This window comes from Miniopterus schreibersii (genome assembly GCF_964146895.1).
Source record: "Miniopterus schreibersii genome assembly, chromosome: 10".
Classification (NCBI taxonomy): Eukaryota; Metazoa; Chordata; class Mammalia; order Chiroptera; family Miniopteridae; genus Miniopterus; species Miniopterus schreibersii.
In genome coordinates, this window is record NC_138110.1 from 53584849 (window position 1) to 53602714 (window position 17866).

Below are 17866 nucleotides of genomic sequence, written 5' to 3' on the forward strand. Positions count from 1 at the left end.
AAAAGCATCCCTGGGGAAGATGCTGGAAAGAGGGTAGATGGGGTTCTCCAGGGCCCCAGAGGATATAGGGAGGGGGAGCAGGGCTGCTGATGTCTCTGCCTTGGAAGAAGCAGCTCCCAGACTGCCCTGGGTCAGAAACCCTTCAAGAGGCCCCACTCCAGCTTACCCCAGGGTATGACCCCCTCGGCGCCCCCTCCAAGGGGATGTTCATGACCTTTGCAAAACCAAATGCAATAACCAAGTCCTACTTGCTGAGCAGACCCCAGGGCCAGCCTCAGAGTCTGCAATAATCCAGACATGTGTTTGGACAGGAGGCCCCCTGCAAAGCTCGGTCAACTCTGCCTGTCGCCTGAGGAGGGAAGCGGTTCACCTTTTGCTAATCGCCTAATTCATTTTTTATTATGAACTTTCCTGTTTTCTATTTGCCATCTGATTGAAGATATTACCAAAGGCATTTAAACAGCATTGGGCTGTACCACAATGGCAAACATAACTCCTTTTACTTAAATCTGCATTAATATACATATAATTCCCTGATCACAAAGACCTCATGGTCTGCAGGTTAGACCCTAAGTGAAGGCAGATTGGGCAAGAGGTATATACACAATGGAAGGTTTTTCAAAAGCTAATAAGCCGTGCCAGGTGGGTACAATAAACCAGGCGCTTTCTCGTGCTATTGGTGGACATGTGTGACCCTCCTGGAAAATGGCATGACAACCTCAACAAGAGCCATGAAAATGCTTACTCCTTTGACAAAGGAGTTCTACTTTGGCTCATAGCCAAAAGCCTGGGTCTTACCCTTGACCCCCACCCCATAACACCCCACATCCAACCCATCCCCAAATCTCATGCATTCTACCTCCTGATATCTCCCATGCCCCTCCACGTCTCTCCATTCCCACCAATCAAGCCTTCTGTAATGAAGGGAAAGTTTTATGTCTCCACTACCCTAGAGGCTACAGAATATTGGAAATACATCTAGTGTGACTGAGGAATGAAATCTGATTGGATTTTATTTTAAATGTAAATCACCACATGTGGCTAGTGGCTACCATATTGGATAGGGCCGCCCCAAGCCATCATCCAGCCGCTCCTATACCATAGCAATCACTACACAACTGTCTTCCCACATCCACCCGTGCTCCCATCCAATGTTTTCCCCAGAAGACAGCCACAAAGATTCTTCTGAAATGCAACACACCTCAACTCCTAGCACCCCTGAGACAAAGTCCAAGCTCCTGGACAAGGCCTTCGAGGCCCCAACTCCTAGGGACAGAGAGCACCTCAGCTCTCAGGGAGCCTATGGTGTTCCAGGTGCTGGGGCAGGGGCAAGGAGGGTGGCATAGGGGAGAGCAGTGAAGGCCTCCTGGAGGGGGCGGCACTTGAGCAGAAATTTAAAACACATGTATATAGGAATTTTCCAGGTAGGTGGGAAATGCTGAAACCAGAGGCACGGCAGTTAGAATTGTTCCAATAGATAGATAGATAGACAGATAGATAGGTACATCCACAAGCAAACAGCAGAGTCCTGCCCTCGTGAAACTGATGTTCTAGGGGCAGTGGTGAGACATAAACACTAAATGTAATAAAAAGGTGCATTATACATGTTAGAAGGGAAAAGAGAAAGATGGGTAAGAGGCTTCTGGGAGACCAAGCTGGGATAGAGCAGTCTGCAGCGTTAAATATTAAGAAAGTGCCCAATAAACACTGTTCTTGAGTCTGGGGAGGGGGGTAGTAGTGGGTGACTTCTCCCCATTTCCTAAACATAGTCTTCATAATTTACAGTTTAATAAAAAGGAAGGGGTGATAACTTTAGGAGACAAGTCACCAAAAAGTCCTGCTTGCTCAACAGAAACATTCTCACGGACTAGAAAGAGATTTGTTATCTCTGAAGGCCACTCCGGCTGTGCCCCAGCTACCCCAACCCAAGCAACTGGGAGTGACGCCTTCCTCCTGCCAACGGCAAGGTCACCGCCTGCAAGCAGAGGGGAAGTGGAAAACAGGGTGGCTGTGCCGAGGTCCGCCAGCCCTCGCCCCAGAGAGTCAAGCTTGATTAACAACCATAATGGTGAGGATTTCGAACATCAACCCTCTTGACTCCCGTCTCAGTTTTCTTCCATGGGCTGGGCTGGGGGGGGGGGGTATGTTCTGGTAGGAATCCACATGTATTAGCACTTGCAGCCCCCAGACACTGTGCCTCTCACATAGATGTGTTTACGCCTCCTAACAATGATATCCAAATAAGTAAGGCCCAGAGAGGGTGAGTGAATTATTCCTGGAAACACAGCCTGGAATATGTATGCTATAGCCTGGAATATGTATGGCCATCTCTGGAAATTATAACCAACACATGGATGCCTTCATCTTTCAGCAACTTTTTATTGAGCATCTACTACACAGCAGATACCATGCTAAGGTGCTGGGACTCAGGAGCAAAGAAAACAAACATGGTTCCAGTGGTTTGAAGGCTTACTGTCCTCAAGATGGAACAGACAAGTAATCTCACAGATAAATCACACAGTGGGGGAAGGTACACTAGAGGCTATGATAGAGAACATCGGGGCAGCTGCACAGATTAGGGGTCAGAGTCTTTGAGAAAGTGAGGATAAGACTGAGGCCCGGAGGACCATGAGCCAGCCATGAGGAGAATGGAGGCAAGAACACTCCCAGCAAAGGGAAGAGCACGTGCACAGCCCTTGGCAATAAGAACAGGGGTGGGGGTATCTGGAAAACAACAAAGGCCTGGGGAGCCAGATTGGAATCAACAAGGGGGAGGCTGGCTTTGCTTAGCACAGTGTCCCCAGCACAAAGCCTGGTGCCTTGGACAGGCTGGAAAAGTTAGGCAGGGGCTAGATCACACAAGAATCCAGAGGCCAAAAAAGGCATCTGATGTTATATACACACCAGGGGAAGCCACTGGAAGGTTTTAAGCAGAGGCCGAGTAGGTTGGTAAGAGTTCACCGAGCTACAAGGGAGAGCCACTGGGTGGTACTGCTCAGAGAAATCACAGGATCCAATTTACACGTCAGAAGGATCTCGATCATGGCCAAGATGGCTCCTAAGCTCATCCTGATGTGTGACTTGTGGTCTCTGGATAGTAAATGTCCCCAAAAAGTAAGCATCCCCAGCTGGTATGTGGGAGGTGGCCACCTTTGAGAAAAGCAAGACAAAGCAGCAAATGACAGGACGTGTTGACAGGGCTTCAGACAGATGTGTGGCTTTTGGCAGATGGAAAATTGTCCTGGAGAATGCCTCACCAGGGTTGTGGCTTATTGTTAATGTCGAGCCATTAGGAAAACACAATTATGTGCTTCACTGATACTGTAAGACATAATCCCAGATAGCGAGCAAACATTTAGTGCTCCATCCAAGAGAGATGGGGCAACTAACAGAAGAGCCATGGGAGGAAATTCCTGCACTACACAGGTGAGTGGCCAGGCCCTTCAGTATTAAAATCAAAGCTTGCATCTTAGGCATCTATAGACAGATTTCGAAAGGAAATTAAAATTAACTATCCCAGGTACTTAAACATGCATTATTATCCCATTTAATTTCATAAACAGGGAAACACTGTTAATCCCATTTTGTAGATGAGGAAACTGAGGTCCAGAGATATAAAGTAGCTTTCCAAATGCCCATGCTCCTCTCAAGTCCAGCCTCATCACTTGACACTGTCATCTCTTCCTGTGCCTTTGTACATGCTGTTCCTTCTACCTGGAATGCTTTTCCCTACCTTCTTCACGTGGCAAATTCACCTTCAAACACAGGCCAGGTGTCTCCTCCTCTGAGAAGACTTCCCTGACTACCCCCAGCCTGGTGTGGTGGCCTCACACCCATTTGGAATTGTTTTTTTGCCTGTCTCTCTATTCAGACAGTGGCTCCTCAAGAGCAAGGACCACATGTTAATCACCTGTTCATGCCTGGCATCTACCACACAACCCTGTAGACAGCAAGCAGTAAATGTTCTTTGGATGGCTGAAATAACTCTTAATAAGTTGAGAAGCCAGGATTGGATCCCAGGCCAATATGATTCCAAAGCATCTCTCTTGGCCAGAATGTGTGTGTGAGTCTTACATGGATCAATCAGAAAATGTACAGAAATATGGAATTTATTACAAAACATACTGAGGGATTCATTCATTCCTCCAAAACAGATGCCGAAAAGCACCACCCCTCAGGGGAAATAGAATGTGAATTTGGGTAAAAAGTTAACCAAACCCTTTTCCCTTTGCACAAGAATTTCACTTTTGTTAATTGTCTAGCATAATTCCCCTGGAAACCTAATGAAATTAGGATGTTAACTATGTTACTAGGCAACTCTGCTTATGGTAAAAATGACCCCTGACTGGTAAGTTGCATCTAGACTGGAAGAAACTATAAATAAATTATAAATATCTGATAAAGAAGCCATGCTTTAGGTTGCCTGAGTACAGTGACTCTTAAAACTGACATGCCCCTCACAGGGACTCTTGAAGCGAAGACTATGCAACTGCAACATGCAATATGAGTCTTTTGGGGAATGAGGCTTCTAAGCCAGGGTGGCTTCTACACTCACCCTCTGTGGGTCTCACTCCTTTGCACTTGAACTAAAAGCTGGGGTGGGGTGGGGAGCCTGACAAAGGGATGCACTCCTGGCCACATCTGTGGGCTGCTGCAGGGACCAAGGAACAGATCGTGTGCTCTGCTGGCAGGTAGTGATTCCTGTCTCAACTCCTTGGAGGAGACAGGTACCAAGTGTCGCTTGTGTGAGTCTTGTGAATCTGAATGTTTAATGGAACCTTGAAGAGTCCCTGTGGGAGCTGCAATGAGGCAAAAGGGAACTGATACAGGAGAGAAGAGACCTTCCCACACCTATTCTGAACTGGAAAGCTCCTTAGAGACTCTATTGTTTATAAAAGACATAAAATACTGGGATGGAGCCCACACTCACTGTCCTACGAGGGTGCCTAGATGACCTGAGTAACACCTGGCAGCAGGAATGAGGGAAGGGATGACTTACTTGACCTCCCAGAGGCCTCACCACAACCCAGGATGCAAGCACAGGTTATGTGAGAAATCAGGGGCTCAAGGAAGTTAAATGACGGGTCCAAAGTCACACAGCCTGTAAGTGCCAGGATAGAAACCCAGGCACTTCCACTGAACTCAAAAGTCACATTTAAATCCACTATCTGGTTTTGCATAAAAATTAACTTACAGCTCAGGTGGACTTATAGAACAGAGAAAGCGGGGGGGGGGGACCTTTTTAAAGAATGTAGGTAGCACCCAATAGGCACCCAATAAATATTTGCAGAATAAATAAGAAACAAAAGGCCCAGGGTCCATCTTCCACATTATCACGTTCAGTTCAAGCCAAAACACAGAGCAATGGAACAACAGAATCTATGCATGAGATTGATCCTGGGCCATACTACTGAGCTGGATTCATTTCCAACAAGTTTCTAAATCATTCCTGCAAATTAGGCCCTACTTTGAGATAAGCACGTATTAATTAGCTATAATGCGAAGGCACTCTATTAGCAAATGTAGTTGAAAACCAAGGCAGGAGGCCCAGCTGGGAGCCCCCTGGCCCCCAGAAGAGCCAATACACCAACAGTAAAAACCAGGGCAAGCTGACCCCACTCCTCCATCCCTGCAGAGGGCGGAGCTCCTGGCACCTGGCAGGTGGAGGCTGCAGGACAGAGGAGCAGAGAGAGCACAGTTCAAGCCCAGCTCTGCTGACAGGTCCTCTGCCACCTTTTATAACTTGACCTATTTGGATATTACCCACAAAATGGGCACACGTGTGCCTAGGATAGTTCTTATGAAGACTTAATGAGATGACATGAGTGAATACACCTGAGATGTGGTAAGAGCTCAGAGAATAATTTGTGTTTGTTTCTACCCCACTTTTCTCCATAAAATAGAATACATTTTAAAAATTAAAATCCATTAGAGGGGACCTTTTGTACAAGGTGATGGATAGAGCACACACTTTTTACCTCTCCCCTCTTCTGAACCCCCACTTTTCCCCTCTGTTACTTTACAGAGAACAAAAAACAATCTTTAAAATAAAGTATGGGGATACTCAAGAGAAAGGGGAAAAATGATAGAAGAGTGAAATGAAATTGGGAGTTAGGTAATGAGCAAAAGGCGTGCCGTGATATTCTATATTATGGCTACAAGTGACCCACTCAATTGCCTCTGAGCTTCCTGGGATCTCAGAGAAGGTGAAGAGATGGTGAAGGGCAAAGCTATGGACACTGACCTACATCAAGGTGGAGGCAGGGCGAAGAGCCTCTTGTTGAAGGATGTGACAGGACACCAGCCCCAAGAGAAAGCCATGGTCCTCTACCCAGAGGTGACTCCCTGAGGCATGTCCCAGAAGCTCATCAGAAACCAGTCTGGAGTCTTCCCCACCACACAGGAAAATGTGTGACATCACAGCCCAAAACTCTAGAATCCTACTGTGGAATGTGTAGGAGACTCTCCTTAGGTCCCCGAAAGTTCCATTAATTGTGATTTTTCTTCACTCAGACGTAAGAAGCAGTTATCCTGCAGCTCTCACTCACGTCATGAGATAAAGAAGAACCATCAGTGAGTCGCTAAAAATCATGCTGGCCCCTGTCTTGGGAACAAGAGGAAGGTGAGTTTTCTCCCCAAAATGCATCTCCTTGAAATAGACACGGTGGTGGTCCCCTTTCTGTGCATTCATCCCCCAACTGCTGGGAATATTATTGCTGGGCTCACAGCTATAGCTTCCACTGGGAATTGCTCCCTGCCCAGGGAACTACTACAGCCAGTGACAGGGTGGTGCAAGAATCAAAGGCATGAGCAGCCCCCTGCCTTCTGTTTGGGACAACTCTGAAGAGCCAGCCTAGCTCCAGAGCTCCCTGTGAGATGCCTTCATCAGTAACCACATTCCAGGCCAGCATCTCCCTCTGCCCAGTTATGCTCAGAGGTGCACCTCCTGAGAAACCTTCCACAGGCAACTGTCCAACTGAGGCTGTGTCCAGGGAACCCAATGTAAGAGCCTCTCCAAGGTGAAGGAGACTCCCCCATGACCTATAGGTGGCCTGAAGAAGGCAGGAGTCCCTAGGACACCTGACCATGCCCCAGCCAGAGCTACATGCCCCAAGCCAGCATTATACCCCCATCATCCTAGACAAAGGAGGGAAAGCCCTCTTGTAATCTAGTCTAGAGCCCTGTTCTCTCAGTGTGCCTCACCAGACCAGCAGCATTGGCATCACCGCCTTATTAGCAGAGTGCATTTTCAGCCCCTCCTCAGCCCTACTGATAACTCTGAAAGTGGCACCCAGCAACCTGTGTTTTAACTGCCCTCCGGGTGCTTCTGTTGCACTAAAGTGTGAGAAGCAGAGTATCCCTGGCTACTGGGGAAAATCAAACACAAGTCATTAAACTTTCCCATCAGCAGAAGACCAAGACGAAGTTGCTGACAATCATCTGAATCCAGCAACAGGAAACACTCCATACTTCCCACCAAGCTTGGGGCTCCAAGGCACTCCGCTACTTAAAACCCCACGGCTGGTCTGCAACACTCTATGATGATCTTTGCTGGTGTCCCAGCTCCCCTGCAGGCCTCCCCACCCTAGGCTGACAGTAGCCCCAAACCATCCTCCAAGCCACCTTGGAGAGGCTGTTCCCTCTACCTAGAATGCCCTCCCACCACCCTATCTATACCTGTCCCCACGTGGCCGCCTGGCATTTCCTATAAGACTCTGCCGTGTGAAGCTTTCCCACACCCCTGGCACTGCTACTTCCCCAGACAATTATATATTTAATTATGAATTACATTTTGAGTTACATATAACATGAAATACATATTACAGATCCACACAGCCTTTCATCCAGGAAAGACAAGTTTCCTACAGAGTCGCTGAGCCTTTAGGATAGGGCTGAAACCCCTAGCACACAGTAGGCACTCAAAAAAAGCCTGTTGAGCATCAGTAAACCAGCAGTAAACAGGTAATTACATATTGAAAAACTGCAACTTTGTTGCTCACTCTAGCAGGCACCAGAAATCGCAATTGTACAGGAGCAAGTTTAAGCTTCAGGATAATTAATCAGAATTTATTATCCTGTGTTATAAACCATGTTTTCACTAAGATATAAAATTAAAATTTACCACAACTCATTAAGTTAATAATTACTTACCATATGTTTTTACTGCTGTTCCCAAACCCTGCTGAAAAACCACTATGTAGGTTTTGGGTCCATGTAAATAAGATGACTGTCAACAGAGCGGATACAGGATTTACTGACAGGGAGACACAGAACTAAAATACTGGACAGAAAGCACGAACCGTAAAGCTCTACCATTCTCATCACTATCATTGTCTGGTTGAGCTGCACCATACTTTCTAGATTTGTGGTTATCAAATAGGGGCGATTTTCTCCCCCAGGGGATACTTGGCAAAGTCTGGAGATATTTTTATTTTTTGTTAATCCTCTCCCGAGGATATTTTTTCCATTGAAATTTTTTTAGAGAGAGTGAAAGGGAGGGAGGGAAGGGGAGAGGGGAAAGGGAGAGGAAGAAGAGAGAGAGAGAGACATCAGTTGATTGCTTCCCACACTCACCCCACTGGGGCCAGGGACTAAACCTGCAACCCAGGTACATGCCCTTGACCTGGAATCGAACCCGAGACCCTTCAGTGCTCGGGCCCAGTGAGTCACACTGGCCAGGGCTGGAGATATTTTTGGTTGTCATGACTAGAGAGGGGCTGCCACTGGCATCTAGTTGGTAGAGGCCAAGGATGCTACAAAACATCCTATAATGCATGGGACAACTGCCACAGCAAGGAATTACCAGGTCTAAAATGTTAATTGCCAAGGTTGGGAAACACCGTTCTAAATTAAAGGGAATTTCCATATCTGTTGCTTTAATCTGTGCTTCCTAGCAATAATATGGAAAAATAATTAGGTCCCCTTGTGCAGATGAGGAAACTGAGGCATGAAGCAGTTAAATGCTGCGCACAAGGTCGCCAGCCCACGCCAGTGAATGGTGCAGCTGCAATGGGAACCAGTCTTCTCTGCTTCTCCTCCCACACAGACTCAAGAAGGAAACAGAAAGACGCAAAGGAAATGAGCAGCTCCCTGTCAATTCATAATCCTGAACAGTCCAACAGGAGACCTCTTCAAATCGGAGGCTCAGGAAAGTCCCATCCAGAGACCAGGGCATGGAAATGCCTGATTAGACCCCCTGCACCACGGGGATGGCCAATCCTCCAGCAGCCCCAGCTAAAACTAGGCTCCCCTCGCATTTTAACTTTCAATTGTGCTGCTCTTTGTGAATAGAAATGAACTCATTTCCTGCTGAGGCTGAGTGCTGTACATGTCTGATTTCCAACCTTCCTGGCAGGCAACCCTGTGGGGGGTTGGGGGAGTGATGTGCCCATTCTGCAGAAGAGGAGACTGAAGCACAGGGAGGCTATTAACTTGCCTGTGCTGACGGTGGTAAGGCAGCACTCAAACCCAGGTCTGCCGGGTTCCAGAATATATGCTGCCTTCATATCCTGAGACCAGTTCCAGTAAATCACAGAAGCAAAACAGATGGCCCTACAGAGTCACACAGAGCTGACAGTCACACGGTAGGAGAGTCCTTGGGACAAGGGTGTAGCATGGGGCTTTGTCCTGCATGCACAGACTCAAATCTGCTCTTCCCCACTTACTGGCTGCTCCCTGTGATGAGCTCTGTCCCCTGGGCCTTCCCTGTCAGGGATGGCCCTCTAGGAATGACAGGTCAGCCAAAAGACACCTGGCCCCAGCCCTGCTGTGGAATCGATGTGCTCACCACAAAATCTTCAGGTTATAAGCCAAATAGATACTAAGTTCCTCAAGCCACTGGGTACAATAGGCCACCCTGAATTCATTCATCCATTCATTCATTTATTCCATAAATACAGGGTGGGGCAAAAGTGGGTTTACAGTTATGAGTATGCAAAACAGTTTATTCTTGTATTATTTTACTAATTATCGTATTATTTTCCATACAAACAATTATAAACCTACTTTTGTCCCACCCTGAGAACCTATGTGCAAGATTAGCTCTGGGAATACAAAAGTTAAGGTAGAGACAGTGGTGATTGCCCTGTGAGGGCCATCTCCTCAAAAAGCATCATCTTCTTCCTTGCTGGGTACGCCACTCTACAGTTATAAAAAGATATGCTCAGACTTTATTTCCTTATGTTTCCACACTACAGCTCCCCATCTCACTAGGCTCATGGTCACTGATTTGCTCAAAGAAGGCCACTGCCATGCTCAGGGTCACCAAGTAGATTGGGCAGCAGTGCCAGGCCTAGGCTACCCCTCCTGAGATTGGTAAGGTACAGAAGTGTGGTCCGAGAGGATCCTTCAGGACGGCTTGGGGGAGGGGTTATAGGGAACATATGTAGATTGAAAGTAAAAAAGAGCCTCTTAACAGAGGCACAGGCATCCTTCCAGAGTTCCCTGGGACCAGCCATCTCAGCTCAGAGCTCACCTGGCCCAGGGCTCTTTCCACAGAACCCAGCCACATCCACCTGTGCCCCTGGAGAAAGAAGCTATGGGGGCCTCACCCAGCAGGGACCCTGAGCAGGCCTCACATATCTCAAGTCCAGATGAGGTGGGAACAGCAATTCCCACTTCATAGATTTACATCACAAGAAGACTCCAATCATTCATAACCAAGCTTGTCTAGATCCCATCCAGGTATGAGATGCTGTGTCCAGAGCTGTGTGGGTGGATGAAGAGTTGAGTAATTCACCCACCAGCACATATTTCCTGAGCAACTAAGCGCCAGGCACGTGCCAGGTGCTGATCATGGTTCCTGTCTGCTGGGAGCCCACAACCAACCAAACTATTGCTACACACAGTGTGGTTGCTGGACCAGCAACAGCTCATCTGGGAGTTCATTAAACATGCAAGTTCTTAGGGCCCCAACCCAGACCAACTGAATCAGAATCTCTGGGGGTGGAGCCCAGGAATCTGTTTTTAAAATCTTGCCAGATGATTCCTAATGTGTACAGAAATTTGACAACCACTGGTCTAGACCACAACCTTCCCCAGCTCCCTACCTAAAATTGCAAACCAGCACCTGGCCTTGGCACCTCTAACCCTTTTCCCAGCTTCATTTTCCCCATAGTTGTATTGCAATTGGTCACAATACCATATATTCCACCCATATACTTATGACTTCCATACAAATATATCAGCTCCAGAGGGCAGCAATTGGTGTTACTTTTGTTCACTGCTGTAGTATTGGTTGCCTAGCACAAAGAGATGCTCAGTAACTGTTGATTGATGGATGGATGCAGAACACGTGGAATCCCGTGCAGTATCACTGGGGGTAGCAAGGAGAGGAAGAAAGAAGGTGGTTGGTTATGGAGCACTGCATGGAGAAAGTGGTACCCAGGTTGGCCTTGGGTGTTTGGACCAGTAATGAAGGATGCTTGAAACACAAAGATGCTAAGCCTCTTCTCAGGATAGGTTCCAGGTGGTTGATGCCACCATTATGTAATTCATAGCTGGCATGTGCCAAGAACTCTCCTAGCCTGCATCACCTCACTTAACCCTCCCAAACCTCTGAGGTAGGCAATGTTATCTTCAAGAGGACACTGAGGCTCAGAGATATTAAATTATTTGTCCCATCCACAAAAAGACTTGTATAAGAATGTTTACTCCAACTTTATTTCTAATAGCTCCACTCTGGAAACAAACTCAATATCTATCAGCAGGTGAATAGATAAAACAATTGTGCTATATCATACAATGTGATATAACTTAGCAATAAAATGGAACAAACTACAATATACACAATACATTGAATCTTAAAGACACTGTGTTGAGCAAAAAGAAGCCAGACAAAAATATATAGGTTGCATATGAAGTTCTAAAACTTATATATACTTAGTACACATAAAGTGAACTTGAACAAAGCTGGACACTAGAAATCAGATAAGCAGTTTCCTCTGGAGGAGAGGAAAGGGGTGTTGACTAGAAAGGAGCATGAGGGAACTTTCTGGGATGATGGAAACGTTTCTATATCTGGAATAGGATGGTGGTTACCATCAAAACCAATGACCACTTAAAATTTGCATTTTATTGTATGCAAATCATATCCCAATAAAAAATGAGCTAAGAAATCATTTGCCCTGGGACACAAAGACACAAATGGAGATTTGAACCCAGGTTTGCCCAAACCAATGGCCAGTTTACACAAGTCTACCCTAGTAGAGCAGGAAGCCTCGGGCAATGCCCCAGTGTGGTAAAGCGCCCTACCAAAATATGAATGAAGGGTATTCACAGTTACCCCAGGAAGGCTGTCACAACCCCCCCCCCCCAAGTCCCCAAACCACAACAGAGACTTGTGGGGAGGCCAGATGAGTGTCAAGCTGGGAGTCAAGGAACTTGGGTTCAGGCCTCAGCTCTGTTCTTTGCTTGCTATGTAACCTCTGAGTACAGTACTCCATGACTCAGTTTCCCCTTCTGTGAAGCAAGGAAGAAGGAGGGGATCAATGGCTCCCAGAATGGTGCCACAGAGCCTAGGGGCCACAGGACCACAAGCACCTATGCTCACCAAGCACTGTTATTATATGAAATAAGTAATGTGCCTGCCTCATATCTGGTAAGCTATTTTTTAGATGCATGCTAATATTATTGTGATTAATAAAATACACATCTATTTCAAAGCAAAAATGAAACCATAGCAGCTTTTTGCCGTTGTGTATTTCCTCAAACAAAAGATACCAAAAGAACAGCCACTGCTCATGACTTTGGTTTAGAGAGGCTGGAATCTCTGTGTAGAGGATTGCTAAGGGGATAGTCACCAAGGGAACAGTCGCCAAGGGCCCTTCCAGGTCAACTGCGCAGTGGTTGTCCGGCATCACTTAGGCAAATCCTTGCCCTTGTGTTTCTCAGGCCTGGGTCCCTGTGGGGACAAGCCTGTTGTCTGGACCCCAAAGACCCAGCCACCAATGTTCAGGCTATGTCCTGGTTCTGCCGCCCAGTCTGTAGGCCCTAAGGGTGGTCATGGCTGTACCTTGGTTTCCCCTCCAGTTCTGACAGTGACCAGCTAAAGGATGGAGCCTGGGCACTTCCCTCCCTAATCCCTCACCATAAGCTTCTTGTCATAAAATGCCCATCCCTCAACCACCATTACTGAAGGCCACTGTCCACTTAGGATCTGCCTCTCACAGACCTCTGACCCACCCTCCCTCACCAGGCCACAAGCCTGAAGGCCTGAGAAGCTTGTCTCACATCCAAGTGCAAGGTCAGACCTTTCTTTCACCCACCCTAGTGGCTCAGCTGGCCACCCTCCTCCACCTGGACACACCCTCAGCCCTGGGATGGGGGTGGGGGGTTCGTAGAACACATACAGAAACAAGTGTCTCATTCCCTATGCCTTTCCCTCCTGGCCGGGGGTTTCACACTGGTTCTTGGTGCTGAGTCAGAGCTTTACAGAGCTTCAGAATAAAGCAGAGCCCTTCGCTGACTGCCACCTCCCAAAGGCCCCCATAGGGGACTGCTCCACTCCAGAGAGGTTTACAGAAGGACCATCCCCAAAAGGGGCACTCCCTGGGCTAGGGGCACCCACCCAGACTTTGAGGCAAACATTCCCAATCCCCAGCCATGTCCCCAAACCAGAATCTGGAGGCTTGCCAACTTCATATTTCAAAAAATAACAAAACCAAGGGCAGAAGACAGACCAGCTGCCCCCACACCGAACCATCTCCTCCTCCCTGAAGGCTCCACTTGCTACTTTAAATCAATTTTCCCTCTGTCAGATTGGAAGCAGCCAGAGAACGGGCCTTCTCGCCAGGACACATACCCATCCCCCTCTTTGGCTTTTAACTTTGCGGGTCACGGGACAAAAGATAACCCCCATCCTTGAGAGACATCACCAGTCGCCCCCACCCGCCGCCCCCACGCAGCCCCAGGCCCTATGGCCCCAACCCCATGCCCCGCCCGGGGGCAAGCTGCGGTGGGCTTTGACCGGGTTGCTCCAGAAGCTGCTCCCCAGGGCCCGGGGGAAGCGCTCAGAGGCCCGGTCCGGAGGCCCTGCGTTCGGCGCGGGGACGCCCCTTTCCACAGGACCCCCACAGCAAGGCGCACGACGAAAAGCCATCGTGGGGTAGGGTGGGGCGGGGCTCCGACCCAGGGGGGGCCGGCAATCCGACCTCGCGACGCGCACTCACCAGGCAACGCCACCGAGCCCTCGCGTCTGCACCAGGGCCGCGGGGAAACCCACGCGCACCGTTCAATCCGGGCTCCGAGTGACGAGAAGCCGCGCTCGGCTCCAGCGGTCCCGGGACGGATGCACCGACCCGCGGACGCACGGACGGGCTGGCTCCTAACTAAGTTTGAAAGTTTCCTCTCTCCCGGACGAAGAAAAAGATGCGGACGGCACAGGTGCACCTAACGGTCCCGGGCTGGGCTCGGCGCGGGGAGGGGAGTCGGGCGCCTCCTGCCCTGGGTTCCAGGCACCCGAGCTTCTGTCGCGCCCCATGCAGCGCAGCGGGGACCTGGCTGCGGGGGGGACCGCGATCCAGGAGAGGGAGGGCGGTGCCCCTCGCTGCGGCCCCGGCCTGAAGGGGCGCCGGCTCAGGGTGCCCGGAGCGAGCGGGCCTGGATTGGCCACTGCAAACTCGGAATCCGCGGCGCCGCGGGCAGCGACGGCCAATTAGTAAACGGCCCAATTAGTGCGCGGCGCCGCCGGAGAAGTTAAACCTGGACGCGCGAGCGCGGAGGAGCCGGGTGGGGGAGGGGCGGCGGCTGCCCCCGCGTGACCGCGTGGGACTGCGTGGCCGTCAGGGCGGCGAGTGTGTCTGAGGCTCGCCGTCCACGGCGGCCGCGTGGGGCGGCGCGCGCCTACGTGGGTCATTTTGAGTGCGAGCGTTTGACTGTCGGAGCGCCTTCTTTGTGTGACTGTTCCCAGTTGTGACTGGGCGTGACACGAGGGGGCACGAAGCGGGGCGTGCGGCGCAGTAGTGTGTGCACGGGTGACTTGTCTGTGACCGTGTGACAGTGTATGTGGGCGAGTGACAGCGTGTCATTGCGTATAAATGACCGTCAGGGCGACTTGTGTGGGACGGCCAGACTAAGTAGGTGCGTGGCTGTCTGTGTGTGACCGCGGGTCAGCTCGTGAGTGAATGTGAGGCTGTCAGGGGGACACGGGTGAGCCTGAGTGTCACCGTGTCATCGTGTGAGCGACTGTCGGGGTGACTTCTGCCTGTGATAGGAACAACTCGGGGCGTGAGTGTAACCTCCAGGGTATCCGTGTTAGTGGCATGTGCCCGTCGGGGGGGCTGAGGCATGCGTGTCCCCGCGCGCGGACACCGCCGGCATCTCCCCGCGTGTGTCCCCGCGAGCGCCAGTGTCCTGCTCCACCAGGTGACTCCTGCTGGCGCTCCAGCCCGGGACGCTCTGGCTTCCGCGCGGGTCCGAAGGCGCGGGCCGGCCCCCCGCCGGGTGCCCCCCGCCCCGCCTACCTTGCCGCAGTGGTAATAGTCCAGGTGCGCCAGGCCGGCCGGCTCGGCCCCGGGCCGCGCGCCCACCGGGGGCGCCGAGGGGTACAGGCGGACGTCCATGGCGGGCGCGGCGGCGGCGGCTCCCGCGGGCAGTGCCTGGGCGGGCGGCGGGTGGGAGTCGGTGTGAGCGCGGGTGTGCGAGCGCGGGGGGCGGGCCGGGGGCGGTGCCCGGCGGAGCGCCCCGCCCTCGCCCCGCCCCCGCCCCACCCGCGCTATTGTTCCGGCCTCGGGCGCCGCGGCCGGCGGGGGCCGGGGCCCTGGGGTTTAGGTCCCTCCTTCGGGCGGGGCTGCCGCGGGGTCCCCGGCCTCCAGGCCGCCCCTGGGAGCCCCGGAGGGTTGTGCGCCTGTCCGGGAGACCCTTTCCCGTCCCGCCTGTCGCCACCAAGGGGGAGAGGAGGGAGAAGCCCCTACGACACCCCCCCCAGAAGTGGGACATCCCCCTGCGCCCTAAATATTTAGGGCGACAATAAGCCCACGCGGTGTGGGGGGCAGAGTTTGGAAGGGGGTGACAGGAACACGCTTGGAGACGAGTGCTGTCTTTCGGGGGCTTCCTACTTGTCCCACTGACTGAGTCCCTGTGAAAGGGGCCCTGGGAGATGGCTGCGCTTAAACCCTCACTTTACGTAAGAGGAAACTGAGGCAAGGACTTGTCTGCCAGTTATGGAGCTCCAGATGGGCTCCGCTGCCTCCGGAGTCCCCAATACTGAAACCACTGGGAAAAGGCAGAAGGACGCTGCCCCCTTTAACGATAGGGAGAGAGGGCCAGAGGAATGGCCTAGAAACTGAAGTTCTGAGGAGGTGTCCAGATCTGCCCCACCTCATGGCATCCTGTACAGAAATGGGATGGCTCCCATGGTGGGGCAGAGCGGTGACTGAAACAGGCTCCCTCTTCACACCCCCCCCAAAAAGAGCCCCCTCCCTCCTCATGTCACCTGCTGGTAGCTGGGCTGTTACTCCTCCCCTTTTCATCCAAGAATTGTCTACATTAGCAGTCTCTACTCCCTTACCTTCGATTTACTGTCCCACCACTGTCCTCTGGTTCCTGGCTCTCCCACACCCAGGATGCCTGGCTGGGAAGGGCCAAGAGGCAAGGAGGCAGAAGTGGGTCAGAATGGAACATGGGGTGCTATTTGGAGAGAAGGGAGTCAGCCTTTTGCTCACGCAGGAGCCAGCTTGGAACTTAGCTCCCAGCTGTTACTTGGGCTATGCTGGTCCTGTACAAAGGACCGCTGTTTGTGTTGTGAACATAAAAGGGGCTACACAGCAGACCTGACAGACTTAGGGGGCTACATGGCAAGCCTAACTCAGTGATGGAAAGTAATCACACAGGATGGTGTGATCATAAATTCCTAACTGATCACATTATGGTGGGTAGTCACATTTCAGACCCATCGCTTAGTTAGCAAGGTCAACCTTTTCCTTAAGCAAGCCCTGTCCATTGTTAGGCATCTAGGATAACATACCTTTGAAATGTCAGAGTAACTGTCTTTTCCAGATCCCTCAGAGACACAACCGCCAGCACCAGAGCACAAAACCACGTGAGACTCCTCATTGTTATCTTTTTGCCCACACACCATCTCTAATTACTGTAATTGTTGATTGTAATCTGTCTTGTACCCAGCAGTGCAAAAGAAGTATGTATCTCTCCATTTTACTTTTTATCCAGTCCTAGAGATTTCCCTGCTTTGCTTTCTTCCACTTCCTTAAGTTACTAGCAACAGACTTTATGTAACTTTCCTTGCATTCTCTCCTTTGATTCTAAATGCATAAAAAGAACTGCAAAACTGCCCTTCTCCAAAGCATTTTCCTAATACTTTGAAATTTTGCTTCTGGGTCTGGCCTCAGATTTGGCTCAAATAAACTCTTATAAAAATTTTCTGTAGGTTTGGACTTTATTTTGCCAGCAATGACCATAAGGATCCATTAATATAAGATATGTGTGAGAAAGGCTTACACCAAAGGTTTGGGAACAACAGAGGGAAATTACAGCTCAGAAAGGAAAGAACTTTTAAATAAATTTCAGCAGTCATTGTTTCTAGAAATACATTGCCATATCTCATCAGAAGGAATTTCCCACTGGCCCCTTTCCTTTTTTTCCATTTGGACATTCAACTGACCCAGCACTATTTGTTGAAAGGATCACTCCTCCCCCACTCCCCACTTCTCTGCAGTGTTAACTTTGTCATAAATCAGGTAGTCCATATGTGAATGGGATTGTTTCTGAATTCTCTAGTCTGTTCCATTAGCCTGTTTTTTTCTCCTTGTGCCATTTCCACACCGTCTGGATTACTGTGGTTTTTGAATGCCTTAATGTCCTATAGAAAAGTCTCCCCACTTTTTTCTTCAAGACTACCTTGGCTATTCTT

The 17866-nt window shown here is 50.1% G+C and overlaps 1 protein-coding gene across 4 annotated transcripts in view; it reads right to left on the reverse strand.

Annotated features, from left to right (window-relative positions):
* TOX2 (TOX high mobility group box family member 2) overlaps positions 1-15603 on the reverse strand; it is a 103379-nt gene extending 87776 nt beyond the window's left edge. For 2 of the 4 annotated variants that reach the window (XM_081148864.1, XM_081148865.1), the window contains exon 1: positions 15462-15603. In XM_081148864.1, coding sequence (XP_081004990.1) covers positions 15462-15560 — 99 coding nt within the window. In that variant the 5' untranslated portion in view covers positions 15561-15603. Of the gene's footprint in view, positions 1-14168; positions 14630-15461 lie in introns of those variants that run through there. The other 2 variants (XM_081148866.1, XM_081148868.1) reach the window with 1 other exon arrangement.
* Between the last annotated feature and the right edge of the window lie 2263 nt (positions 15604-17866).